Raw genomic sequence first — 14374 nt, forward strand, 5'->3', positions numbered from 1 at the left:
ACCCCACCACAGTTAGGGAATCCCATTGCAGCAAAGCCATCCACTATGACCTGCACATTTCCCAGAGTCACTACCTTTGGTAGCAGCAGCTCAGTGATTGCTTTGGCTACTTGCATCACAGCAGCCCCCACAGTAGATTTGCCCACTCCAAATTGATTCCTGACTGACCGGTAGCTGTCTGGCGTTGCAAGCTTCCACAGGGCTATCGCCACTCGCTTCTCAACTGTGAGGGCTGCTCTCATCTTTGTATTCTCGCGCTTCAGGGCAGGGGACAGCTAGTCACAAAGTTCCATGAAAGTGCCCTTACACATGCAAAAGTTTCGCAGCCACTGGGAATCGTCCCACACCTGCAACACTATGTGGTTCCACCAGTCTGTGCTTGTTTCCCTTGCCCAGAATCGGCGTTCCATGGATAGAACCTGCCCCATTAACAACATGATCTCCAAAGCACCGGGGCCCGTGGTTTGAGAGAATTCTGTGTCCATGTCCTCATCACTCTCGTCGCCGCGCTGCCATCGCCGCCTCCTCCTCGCCTCATTTTTCTGATCCTGGCTCAGTATAAACTGCACGAGAACGCGCAAGGTGTTTACAATGTTCATGACTGCTGTCTTGAGCTGAGCGGGCTCCATGCTTGCCGTGGTATGGAGTCTGCAGTGTTCACCCAGGAAAAAAGGCACGAAATGGTTGTCTGCCATTGCTTTCATGGAGGGAGGGGTGAGGCTGTCCCCAGAACCACCTGCAACAATGTTTTTTGCCCCATCAGGCACTGGGATCTCAACCCAGAATTCCAATGGGCAGGAGAGACTGCGAGAACTATGGGATAGCTATGGGATAACTACCCACAGTGCAATGCTCCAGAAATCAATGCTAGCCCTGGTACATGGACGCACACTGCCGAATTAATGTGCTTAGTGTGGCCGCATACATTTGACTTCATACAATCTGTTCCCAAAATTCGAATTCTGTAAATTCGGATTAATCCCGTAGTGTAGACATACCCTTAAAGACTAACAAATTTATTTGAGCATAAGATTTCATGGGCTACAACCCACTTCATCGGATGCATAGGTTGTCTTTTGAAACCCTTCCGTGCTCTATGGGTCTCCGCATCAACTGAGGCTGACGGCAAAGGCAGCAGAGGAAAGAGGAAAATAATTTCAAATAATTATTTCAGGAGTTCTGGCTCGGCATTTTAAAGGAGGTTAACGGTGTTGGGTGCCTGATCCCATTACATTTATTTTTATGATAGACCCTGACATTGATTGCTGATAAACACATTCATGCCCAATCCCAATGATACATGAGTGCGTCAAGACAGTCCCTATAGGAGATGGGACCCTCCTCCCCCACCACCTTTTTTTTTTTTTTTTTTTTTACAACTAGGGAAACTGAAGAGGCATAGAAGATTACCCATCGTCACACACAATCTGTGGCGGGCGGAGCAGATCTCTGTGTCTCAGAGCAGACCCTTTCCCACAAACCCCTCCCCCCCGAAGCACTCTGATATGTCAGCTGCTGGCTGACCTCAATCCACTGCGTTTCCTGGATCTCCGATGAGTTCCCCAGACGTCCCCTTTTCCTCCGAGCTCGTTTCTAACAAATCTTCCAGGGTTGTAGCTGCCCTGACAGACGGGTGGTTTATATTCGTCTAAGGCAGCGGCAGGAGCTGGGTGTTTGAAGCTGGGTCGCTAGAGAAGATACTATGGAGACGTGTTTTCTTCTCCGAATTTGGATCTTCAGTCTCCTAGGTAACTGGGCTGGGATTTCAAAGAAGCCCAAGGAAATGAGACACTCAATAACCATCAACCACCTAACCCTATACCGAACCCGGACCCTGAACTGTAACCCGTACCCTAGGCTGTAACAAAAACGCGAATGCTACAACCTGACAGTTCACCCTCACCATAACCCTAAACCTTTGTTCATACCCTCGCCTTAATCCTAATAGTTTCTCTAAACCCCAACCCATTAATTCCTATGGAGTTAGGCGCCTAAATCCCTTAGACGCCTTTTAAATTTCCTGAAATGGCAATGCAGGTGGAATCATTTCCACTACTCAGCTACAGATGAAATGTCCTCGAACGTGTTTCTCCTTTTTCAGGCTCTGCGCTTGGCGACTCGGTCAAATCCAACGAACCCGAAGTGTCTGGATCAGTTGGAGGTTCTGTGACACTCAGCTGTTCTTACGCCACCACCGATAGCTATGTCTATCTCTACTGGTACCGTCAGTATCCGAACCAAGCCCCACAGTACATTCTCTATAGAGGAGCGAAGTCCTACAGCGGCCAAAGCCACACTGCAAATTTCGCCCAGCAGAGGTTTTCTTCCCAGGCTGATGACAGCTCCACAGCTCTGAACTTCACAGCCCTGGAGCTGGCGGACAGCGCGGTGTATTACTGCGCCTTGCAGAGAGCACAGTGACAGAGCCACATAGGAGATCCGTACAAAAACCCTCCCAGCCCTGCTGCAGATAATGTTGTGCACATTGAGGTTGGAAGCAGAGCCCCTGGGGAGTTTTGTTGCACTGTTAAAAACACATATTCTGGCTCGGATGTGGTGCTGTCAGATTACTCCTTCCTAATCTCTCCAAACCACCTCCATTAAAAGAGTGGTTTCCATATTAGGAGAGATGACTAAGACTGGGACTTTTCAGCTTGGAAAAGAGACCATTAAGGGGGGATATGAGGTCTATACAATCATGACTGCTATGGAGAAAGCAATTAAGAACGTGTTATTTATTCCTTCTCATAACACAAGAACCAGGGGCCAACCAATGAAATGAATACGCAGCAGGTTTAAAACAAACAAAAGGAAGTATTTCTTCACACAATGCACAGTCAACCTGTGGAACTCCTTGCCAGAGGATATTGTGAAGGCCAAGACAATAGCAGGGTTAAAAAAAGAACTAGAGCAGGGATTCTCAAACTGGGGGTCGGGACCCCTCAGGGGGTCGCAAGGTCATTACATGGGGTGTTGCGAGCTGTCAACCCCCACCCCAAACCCCGCTTGACTCCAGCATTTATAATGGTGCTAAATATATTAAACAGTATGTTTAACTTATTAGAGGGGTCACACTCAGAGGCTTGCAATGTGAAAGGGGTCACCAGTTAAAAAGTTTGAGACCCACTTAACTGGTTCTGGATCTGAGGCAGTTATAACCCACAGGTCTTCCGGGGGTACATCAACTCATCTAGACATTTGCCTAGTTTTACAACAGGGCGGGCTACATAAAAGCACTAGCAAAGTCAGGACAAACTATTTCATAGGGACAATGACTTGTTTCTACTGCTGTATATATAGTATACACTGAAATGTAAATATGATATTTATATTCCAATTGATTTATTTGATGGTCAAAATAAAAAGTAAGATTTTTTTCAGTAATAAGGTGGCTGTGAAACTTTTGTATTTTGATTTCTGATTCATTAAGCAACTAGGTGAGTTGTAACTTGGGGTATGCAAGACAAATCACATTCCTGACAGGGGTACAGGTAATCTGGAAAGGTTGAGAGCCATAAGAATGGCCGTACTGGGTCAGATCAAAGGTCCATCTATCCCAGTATCCTGTCTTGTGAGAGTGGCCAATGCCAGGTGCCCAGAGGGGATGAACAGAACAGGTTGTAGTAAGTGAAGGCCCTAATGAAGGCCCAGTATGAGGCCTGAACCAAACTGAAGTAATGGTCAAGACTTTGCTAACATAAAGCAAAGCTAAGCTGTGAGCAAGAGGCATGCCCTGCTCACAGAAGCTGGCAAGAAAAGGGCTGATGTTGCATAAATATATATTCACCTCGCATAGTTAAAGTATAAACATGGTACCAAGAACCATGGTACCGGAACATTCCACAGATAACAGGGAACAGACCGACCCATCCCAATGACAGGGGCAAAAGGGTAAAATGATGGATAGAGTTGTTTTGATCGAACCAACAGGTACAAGGTGCAAGGCGGCACCTTACTACGTAGAGGGGTTGTACCTTGCTGCGTAGAGGGGTTGCACCTCAATACGTCAGGAGTGATGTGTAACTTGTTTGTATCTGTGTATAAGAATGCATCCCTGAGTGGATATCTTTGTCCGGCCACGGGGGCAGTGGAAAGTCCCGCCACTGAGCCGGGTCCTTGCCAAGAGGCACTTTTCTCGTAGTATGCCCTGAATTAGGCTCAGAAACCTACAGGGAACTGCAATTGTGTCCAAGATCGCAATAAACCTGGCTGAGGTGCCTTTGTACCTTACTAGACTCTGTGGTCATTGGGGGTTCTCGTCGGGTCTGCTGTGTCAGCGATCTGCGCAGAGCTGGGACAGCACACAGAGGGAACACACGCACGCAGCCGAGTGATATCAACAGGAGAAAGCAGAAGCACCACACCGGTAGCTTCTGACAACACAGGTAATCAGCAAGTGATCCTTCCCGTGTTGCCCATTCTCAGTTTATGGGACACATATGCTAGGGACACCATCCCTGCCCATCCTGGCTAATAGCCATTGATGGACCTATCGGCCATGAACAAACCTGCACAGTCCTTGGGCCCTTCCTTCTATGGATAAAAAGTTCCAATGGAAATCACTGGGAATCTGAGTAAAACTGATGATGGGGTTGGAATAAATAAAAAATAATGATAATTAATAATAGATATTTGCCAATAATCAGCTGCAACGTCCCATGTAGAGCTGATTCTTATGATTTTCACCTAGAGGTAGGTGCTGTGCAAAGAACAATAAGGGATCATGCCTGATCCAAGGTAACAATGAAGAAGAAGGTTATCAGGATAATCAATGGCAACATTCTACGACTAACCTCTCCTTCAGCCCCGCTCCAGCATGGAAGATGCTGTAACGCAGACCCAGCCGGCAGTGACAGGCGTGGCGGGTGGGTCTGTGACCCTGGACTGCATTTAGGAAACTGACGCTAGCTATTATTCTGTGTATTGGTACAAACAACGTCGGGCAGAAAAAGCTTGTTTTCCTACTTTTCTAATATTCCACAGGATCAAAGAAGAATGAGGCTGGGGAGAGATGCTCTGCAGACTTCAAGAAATCTGAAAGCTCCATCAGTTTGAGGATCACGGGTTTGGATCTGAGGGACTGAGTCGTGTATTTCTGTGCTTTCCCCAGAGACACACGGTGATGTGATTAACAGGGAGCCCTTCACAAAAATCCTACAGCTTTCTCCTTCCCTGAGAAACTGACTCCTACATGCGAAGTTAGAAGGAGATCACATACAGGGAAGGTGTGTGTGTGCATGTGTGAGGGGAGTGGGAACTGCTGCAGCTGGGTTCCTGGAGATGAAAACCTCTAACTGACTTCTGGGAATCAGCACCACAACTGTGCTCAGAAATTCACCACAAAGGGGAGAGGTGGAAGGAGAGACAGCAGAATGAGACCCAAAAGCCGTAAGGACCTTAATGGGGAGAAGATTTCTGGTAGCAGAGGGGTCTTTAATCTTGCAGAGAAAGTCAGAAATAGATCCAGTGGCTGGAAACTGAAGCAGGACAAACTCAGGCTGTCAAGGCTGATTCCCCATTTGCACTTCGAGTGCAGAAGGTGGGGCCCGCAAGGACTCCAAAAATTAATACTGGCCACTCGAGGCCTTTAATGCTCCCACCGCCTAAGTGAAAACTGTCGTTTACCAATCCAGAAAAACCTCTCTTGGGAAGATTTTTCTGAGGCCTCTCGGCTTTTCCAGCCCTCCCTCGGGGCACCTCAGAAAGAAAAGGGAAGCTCAACTGTTGTATCAGCTGATTAACATATGCACAGCCTCTTTACCTCCCGAGACACAGAAATCTAATCATGGTCTTAAAAAAGGTAAATTTTATTGACAAAAGAAAGAAAACACATCTGAAAACTCAGGCTCTTAGGGATTGAACACCAGAAATGACTTTCTTGGGGTCCATCTTAAAGGTTACAAGCAAAAAAACAAAAAAACAAAACAAACAAACAAAAAAAAAAGCACGGGGGGGTTAGCACAGAGGAAGAATTAAATCTAATCACATCTAACTAGACATTCCTGGTCTACTTACATACCTGTGGTTTCAAATGAGTATTTCTAGATATCATGCTGATAATTTTTATACCTGATCCAAACCTTACAGCATATCGCTATCCTGTCTGCTTCTGCTCGAGAGAAGCAAAGACCCCTACACCCAGCATTTTTTTGAAAGGCTACAGCTTCCTTATTGGTTCCCCTGGTCAGGTGCCAACTCATTGTAAGTTCACCTCTTAACCCTTTACATGTAAGGAAATTCAGGTACAGTTGCTAAGGAGGATTCTATAACTAACTGATTGGCTGGGGAGTTACACAAGGGTGCTACCCCTAACCCCCCTCATTTATCACACAGGCAAAAATTTTCAATTTATCTAATGGGGTGGTGAATTCTTCATCACTTGGATGGTTCAAACACAGATTAGATTTCTCTTTCTAAAAAAAATTACTACAGCTGAACCATAAATTATGGGATTGGTTCAAGGAGCATCTCCCGAAATTCTCTGGCTTGTGTGATACAGGAGAGCAGACTACATGTGCATAATGGTCCTTCCTGGCCTTACAAATCTACGAGTCGGCTGAATAAATCCCTGGTTGTGAAGGCTGCAATTGTCACAGGCTCCTCACGGTGTTAGACACCCACATTCTATTGACACTCAAGAGGGATTTAAATGCCCAACTCCCCATGGATCATTTGAAAATCACAGCTGCAATTGTTCATTTGATCAGCAAAAAGGCCTATGCACCATTTAAGTCTTACTTCAGCCCTCAGCGCATGGATTTAATCTATGCTGGCCCCTCTGAATAAGGGCAAACACCACTGTACCATAAAAAGAGTTTAGGCAGAACTGAAAAAAATTACTCCCAGAGTTATATTGATACTAGAATTTTCAAAGGATGATCAAATCCCATTGAAATTAAAAGGGATTTGGGCACCTAACTCTCTTAGTCTGCTTTGACATCCCATCCTGCATGCCCAATCCCCATTAATTTTAGCTATTAATTACCCTGCCTACCCTTAGGCAGGCTTCACAGTTACAGTGTTCCAATTGCAAATGACAGGGAAATATAAACTGAATTGAAAATAGAAGGGTCCCCATAATCCCAAAACAAAAATGAAATAATAGAACTGTTTAAGGCCCCAGTGTGTTTATTGGAGACCTGCCTGTGTGTACTCTCCCATGTGTATTTCAATTGCTCGAAATAAACCTGCCTCTGGCTTGTGGCTCCAAACTCAGAGTGAGGACTCGTTTTTCTCCCACAATACTTTGTTACTCTTTATGACCCTACATAGTTTATTCTCATTTTGTGCCTTGGCCTTTCTAATTTAGTCCCTACATGCTTGTGTTGTTGTTTTTTAATATTCATCCTTTGCAATTTAATCTAGTTTCTTTTACCTCTCTCTCTCTCTCTCTCTCTCTCTCTCTCTCTCTCTCTCTCTCTCTCTCTCTCTCTCTCTCTCTCTCTCTCTCTTTGAGTTTCAGGTCATTGAAAACCTCCTGGTTAAGCAAGGGTGGCCTGTTACCATATTTCCTAAATTTCCTATACATTGGGATAGTTTGCTCCTGTGCCCTTAATAATTTCTCTCTAAAAAATTGCCAACTCTCCTGAATTCTTCCCTCCCGCCCACCTAGATTAGCTTCCCAGGGGATTTTACCGACCAATTCTCTGAGTTTTCAAGAGACAGATCTTCAGCTCTTGTAAATTGGCAGTGATCCATTGGAGTAAATGGGCAGTGAAGCTGTGTATGGATGGCTCTGCATCATTCCCATGACCTTCTACCTAGTATTCCCCTGAAGCAAAGAATTTCTTCCCACCCCCCTTGTGTCCCAGGGCAGCAGATGGCGCTAGAGTGCTCACAACCTCCCCTGCAAACTCTGGCTGATTCCCCCAGTTTGAGATCTGGGCTGGACCCAGCCCAGCACAGTTCACAGAGCTGCTGTTCCTCCCCGGGGCACACAATGAAACAGCAGGGTCTGTAGACAAAGAATCCTTCCCCTTGAGAAGGCGGTAACCTGAGGGGAGGGAGAATTCTCGTTTCCACTGGTCTCCTGCAAACCTTTCTCGGATTGACTCTGCTTCGGTATATTCCTCTGCGAGGGAGAGAAGAAACGGAGCTCACCATGGCCTCAGAGAGTGGAGCTGCTCTGTGGAGCCTTCTCCTCACCTTTGCTTTTCTCTGTGAGTGAAACAAATATTTTCTCGTTCTAAAGGGTAAAAAGATGCAGACTCTTAGAAGTCAGTGAGGGGCAAGATATCTTAGCTTTTCTCATTCCTCTCTGCCAGTAGAGATCTATCTATCTATCTATCTATCTATCTATCTATCTATCTATCTATCTATCTATCTATCTATCTATCTATCTATCTAAGAGCTATTGCACCTGTAAGGAGAGAGGGGTCTGCCAATGGGAAATATCTCAGCCTCTGATCTATTTGAACAGTAATATTGCTTTGGAGTTCTTTGTTAGCATTTCTTGTCTTGCTTTTTTAAGATTCGGGGAGAGAACAGAGAAATAAATAGATGTTGATGGAAAGATGTGTATCTTTAATCTGTACAAATGTACAAACAGGCAGATAAGGGCAGGGAAAACAGAATGATGGATGGATGCTGTAGAAAGAAAGAGGGATATAGCCATAGATCAGGGGTTCTCAAACCGGGGTTCGGGACCTCTCAGGGGGTAGAGAGGTTATTACATGGGGGGTCATGAGCTGTCAGCCTCCACCCCAAACTCCTCTTTGCCTCCGGCATTTATAATGGTGTTAAATATACAAAAAAGTGTATTTTTTGTAACAAAAAAGTTAATTTAGAAGGGGGGTCGCACTCAGAGACTTGCTATGTGAAAGGGGTCACCAGTACAAAAGTTTGAGAACCACCGCAATAGGTAAACAGGCAATATAACACTGTCATAACCTTCATGTTAACTGTTATTATTTTGTTTCCCTCCAGTCTCCTGCTGCGAAGCCCAAGTGGATCAGAGCCCCGAGTCGCTGGTTACAGGGGAAGGGAAGGTCTCCACCATGTCCTGCTCTTTCACCAGCGCTTACCAAACCTTCCAGTGGTACCAGCAGCTCCCTGGGCAAGGGCCGACCCACCTGCTGACCGTGAGCTCTAATGAGAATGTCACTGTGGGGCGGTTCATAGGCGAGCGCCTGGAAAGTGGGAAATGCAGCTCCCTGCACATCACCGACTCCCAGCTGGGGGAATCAGGCAGCTACCTCTGTGCGGTGGATGCACAGTGACACAGGCAGAGCTGGGCTCAGGGCAAAAACCCTCATCCTCTGACAGGCAGCTTGGCGGAGGAGATGCCGGGGCAGTTCCCCGGGGGGTGAAAAGCAGAGTAAATCCATGGTAGCCAAGGGGACTCATCCTCAGCTGTTATAAATGGGCAGAGCTCCAGTGCAGTCGATGGGGCCATATCATAATGCGCTGGGGACTGGAACCCAGGTCTGCAGATCCTGGGACAGCTGTGTGAATAGCAGCGTAAATCCGGAGTCACTCCATATGTGTTTATTGTGGTGACTAGATTACAACAAATCCGAGACACGTATTCATTTTCTTTCCCTTTTTTCCTACGGGATACTTTCTAAAGAAAAGTTCATTAGTAAACATTTCCAGTAGGAAAACATGGTCCCTTCAGGGAGCCGAATGCAAAATATCTCTGGCTTCAACGCTGTAAGATCATCCGCGTTTCAATAGCAACAATAAACAAACACAACTAACCTAGCCCCTCCCCCCACTCCCCTTCCTTTATTAGAAACCGCGACTCCTCTATGGAAGCCAGAGCTTCTGCTCCCCCGTATCCCTGTGCAGCTCACACAAGAGCCCGACAGAGGGCGCTGCCGCACCGACAGGAAAGCTCCAGAAATGAGACACTTTCTGGTGTTTCTAGACATCTGGTTCTCTCTCCATCTCCTCCCCACGCCGCCCCCCGGCCCCCCTCCCGGGCCCTGCCAGACTTTTTAGCAGCTCAGTGGAAAAGCAGCTACCAACCAAGCATAGGAAGATTTGATGCTTGACGCCAAGAGTCACAATTTAATTCGGAGGGGAAGCAGCGTTCCCGGATTCTTTCAGCCCTCAGAAAATAGAGGTCGGCTTTCCTCTGATAGAGTTGGCATCGGGCTTTGTTGCAAGGATGCTTTGTTGCCCGATGCCAGCTCTTTCCACATATCTATTCAAGTGACATCATCATAGGACCTAATCACATCAGCCACAACATCAGGAGCTCGTTCACCTGCACATCTACGAATGTGATATATGCCATCATGTGCCAGCAATGCCCCTCTACCATGTACATTGGCCAAACCGGACAGTCTCTACACAAAATAATAAATGGACACGAATCTGACATCAAGAATCATAACATTCAAAAAAACAGTAGGAGAACACTTCAACCTCTCTGGTCACTCAGTAACAGACTTAAAGGTGGCAATTTTGGAACAGAGAAGCTTCAAAAACAGAAAATTCCATACAAGCATACAGACAAAGAGAGATTAAAACATAGGTCAAATGACATAGATCTCAGAAATGGATACAGGGGGGAATGAAGAAAAAGGGGGTTACAGTCATGTCACAGGGTATTCAGAGTGAAACCTAGTAAAAAAAATCTGGATATCTAAAAGTGCTTATCAGTCAAGTGTGTCTTTTCCTTTCTGTTTTTCCCTTCACATTTTTCTACCTTGTCTTAGTATTTCTCTTTCTTCAAAAAGAGAAGTTCATGATACATTAAAGGCGGGGAAAGGTTTCTTTAAAATGCCAGTTTGCTTTCATATATGTCCAGCAAAAGGTCTTTGCTGTGCTTGACATCAAATTGCATAACAAAAACCTAGACCTGCAAAAATAAAGTTCTTGCTTTTAGCTGTAGAATTCACTGACATAAAAAGAAAAAAGAAAAAAAAAGAAACAAGCAAATTGTGTTGCACTTTTGTGAAAGCAACACGCCCACACCCCCCTTATGTACACTGTTGCTCGCCTCAATTATCTGGGATAATCCCAAGGAAGAAGAATCCCAGGGAATAATTGTTCCCTTTTGTGTGTGTATTTGTGGAAAGGTTATAGAGACCGGCCTAAAGAGATTCCAAGGAAGAAATTGTTAATGCCTGAACAAAATGTTAACCCATGTGCCCATGAAGGACATTGAAAAAGTTGCGGCGGGTTAGGGCTCGATGTTATTTATAATATAATATGCCCCTAGAGCAGGGGTCGGCAACCTTTCAGAAGGGGTGTGCCGAGTCTTCATTTATTCACTCTAATTTAAGGTTTCACGTGCCAATAATATATTTTAACATTTTCAGAAGGTTTCTTTCTATAAGACTATCATATATAACTAAACTATTGTTGTACGTAAAGCAAATAAGGTTTTTTAAATGTTTAAGAAGCTTAATTTAAAATTAAATTAAAATGCAGAGCCCCCCGGACCGGTGGCCAGGACCCGGGCAGTGTGAGTGCCATTGAAAATCAGCTCACATGCCGCCTTCGGCACGTGTACCATAGGTTGCCTATCCCTGCCCTAGAGTATATGTTTGAGACGTGTGTGGCTACTCAAACTAGCCACCATATTTTGTATAGTGCAAGACTGGAGCCTTTTCATTGTAGCTAGGGAGCACTTTGTTCATATGGCAGGTTGGTGCTGGATTCTCTTACCTAAGTATCTCACGCCCCGGTGTGTGTGTGTGTGTGTGTGTGTGTGTGTGTGTGTGTGTGTGTGTGTGTGTGTGTGTTGGGAGCGGAAGATAGGGTACACTTCTGTGGGTGCGGGGGAGAGGGGCGACCAGGGAGAACAAAAACAGAGGAATAAAACATTTAGGGCCAAATTTACAAAAACGTCTCTGTGCACCTAGTTATTTACACGTTCGCCTAGTGAGAGGTGGTACTTTGGAACACTTCTAAGAAACACAAACTATCTTTACAAGGCCACCCTCACCTCCTGTATCAGTGAAATACTCTCTCTGTGAGAAAGGCTCGTTTACTGGCAAAGGTTTGAGAAAACCTGCAGCAACCATTTCCAGTCTGTGATCACATTTTGCCACTTGGGGGCACTGTGGTACTAGATAAATACAGTAATACTAGTAACAATCGGTTCTTCTGTCCCCTGCTCTCTGCCCGCCCCTGGCGCCAGTCTAGCCCCCTTTGCCTTTCAGACTCTCCTCTTTCTGACGGTACCACTGATGAGGATTTACAGAGCAGAGAAAATCACTCCTGTGAAATTGGGTTTATGTTATTCTAACAGCTCCTGCTGAGAGATACAATATTCATTTTAAGGCACATTTTTAAGGCCAGAATTTTTGCCTTCCTGAAACTGGAGCTGCTAGGCACGAAGACAAATCAATTCTTGCGGGATTATGAAATTAGCTGTGTTTAGTCAAAGAATCATTGAGCCAAAAATGTCTGCAATTTGGCTCTCCGCTGTTACAGTCTTCGTTTGTCTAAGTGAGTAACGTTCTAGTTCTCATCTTCGTTACATTCTATCGAGCCATGTCTGTATCCTGTCTTCAGACTTTATTTTGTTTGAGTGCCTAAGATCACAAAGTGCTCAGCTCCTATTGTATCTAATAAGCTTGTACCGTCTATAGAATGTCAATGATCTCTATTATATCTGAGCATAACTATAACGTATCTATTATATCTGATTGCATGTGTTGTGTTTCTTATGTCTCTGACTGTCAATATTCTCTATTATATCCGAGTCTAAATATGATGTTGCTGTTGTATCTGATTTAATCCATTTATGTTTGCATAGTTTCTCCGCGCAGACTATGGATTTCTGTTTCTTTGTTTGTTTTTTAGTGAAACGACTACGCTTCTATTGTATCTGTTTATCGTGTTCTCTCGGAGTGTCTCAGCTCCGGTTCTGTTCTATCTGAGTGTGTCTGTTTTCTGCTCTGTTCCCCCCACAGAAGGCATCTATGGAGCAGACTCAGTGACCCAAACTGACGGCACCATTATGATCTCCCAATGGGACCCGGTGCGTCTGAACTGCACCTATCAATTTTCTGCCAGTGTTACTGTTTACCCCTTCTGGTACGTGCAGTTCACCAACCAGCCCCCCAGGCTCCTCCTGAGGGACCTGGGACGGGAAAACTCGGATGAAGGGATCAGAAAAGGGTTCGATGCCACCCACGATAAAAAGAACAAATCCTTCCATCTGTGGAAACCGTCCAGCGAACTGAGCGACTCCGCGACCTATTACTGCGCCGCGAGCGACACAGTGACACCGAGCGGCCGGGGAGCTGCGCAAAAACCGCGCAGGGTCTGTGCGGAGCATGAGGGAGGCGGACACCGGGGTCTGCGGGCGGCTCGGGAGCAGAAGGGGGAATTCTGCAAACACTGAATTTAAAACAGAAATCTCTCACACACTCCTTAGGTCTCTGTGTTTTCCATTATTGTCCTAATCCGGAATTTAACCATCTCATAAAAGATGGTGAATGTCATGAATCAGCCATTAAAATAAAAGAAGACCAGAACACATCCACCCTCTCATTAGCAACTCTGGTGAAAGCTGCCCCTCCCCCGCCCCATTCTGAAAGGAAAGTGCAACCAGACAGTTCAATATCACTAAAACTAAACAATAAACAAACGAACTCTGCCATGATCACAGCGGAGAAGTTTCTGTTCTAAAGGAAAAAACTGGTACTGAGCAGTTGAGAAATCTTCACCTGCCCAGTATATATGGATGAACAGATAGAGAGTGAGTCACTGTTTTATGCTCACTCTTTCTGTAAGAAAGGCTGATTTACAGGCAAAGTTGTAAGACTATCTGCTGCAATCATTTCCGATTTGTGATCACATTTTGCCGCTTGGGGCCGATGTGGTGCTAGATATATAATAATACAAGTAACAGCCATCTCCTGTCCCCTGCTCTCTGCCCGCCCCTGACATCAACCTGCCCCCTTTGCCTTTCAGACGTTCCCATTTCTGACAGTACCACTGAGAAGGATTTACAGAGCAGAGAGAATCACTCCTGTGACGTTAGGTTCATGCTGTTCAGGCAGCTCCTGCTCAGAAAAACAACATTAATTGTTCAGACACCTTTTATAGGATAGAATTCTTGCCTTCCCTAAACGGGAGCGAGTAGACACGGACGGAGACAAATTAATTCTTGCGGGATTAGGGAATTCGAGGTGTTTAGTCAAAGAATCATGAACCCAAGGATGGCTCCAACTTGGCTCTCCGCTGTTATAGTCACAGCTATTCTAAGTGGGTAACGTTTTAGTTCTCACCTTTGCTACATTCTATCGAACCATGTCTTCATCCTGCCTTCATCATCTACTTTCTTTCAATGCCTAATATCACGAGGTGCCATATCAGATTGTAACTCTTATGTTTATACTGTTTATACCCTTTATTATATCTTAGCATAACTATAATGTATCTATTATATCTTATTGCATGTGTTGTG

At 45.3% G+C, this 14374-nt stretch overlaps 1 gene segment (V, D, J or C); it reads left to right on the forward strand.

Annotated features, from left to right (window-relative positions):
- Positions 1-8078: 8078 nt before the first annotated feature.
- On the forward strand, positions 8079-9218 carry LOC128846170 (T cell receptor alpha variable 10-like). The segment is given in 2 exon segments: positions 8079-8159; positions 8926-9218. Coding segments are annotated over 2 exon segments (351 nt in total).
- The last annotated feature ends 5156 nt before the right edge of the window (positions 9219-14374 follow it).

The sequence above is a fragment of the Malaclemys terrapin genome, chromosome 12, assembly GCF_027887155.1.
Source record: "Malaclemys terrapin pileata isolate rMalTer1 chromosome 12, rMalTer1.hap1, whole genome shotgun sequence".
Lineage (NCBI taxonomy): Eukaryota > Metazoa > Chordata > Testudines > Emydidae > Malaclemys > Malaclemys terrapin.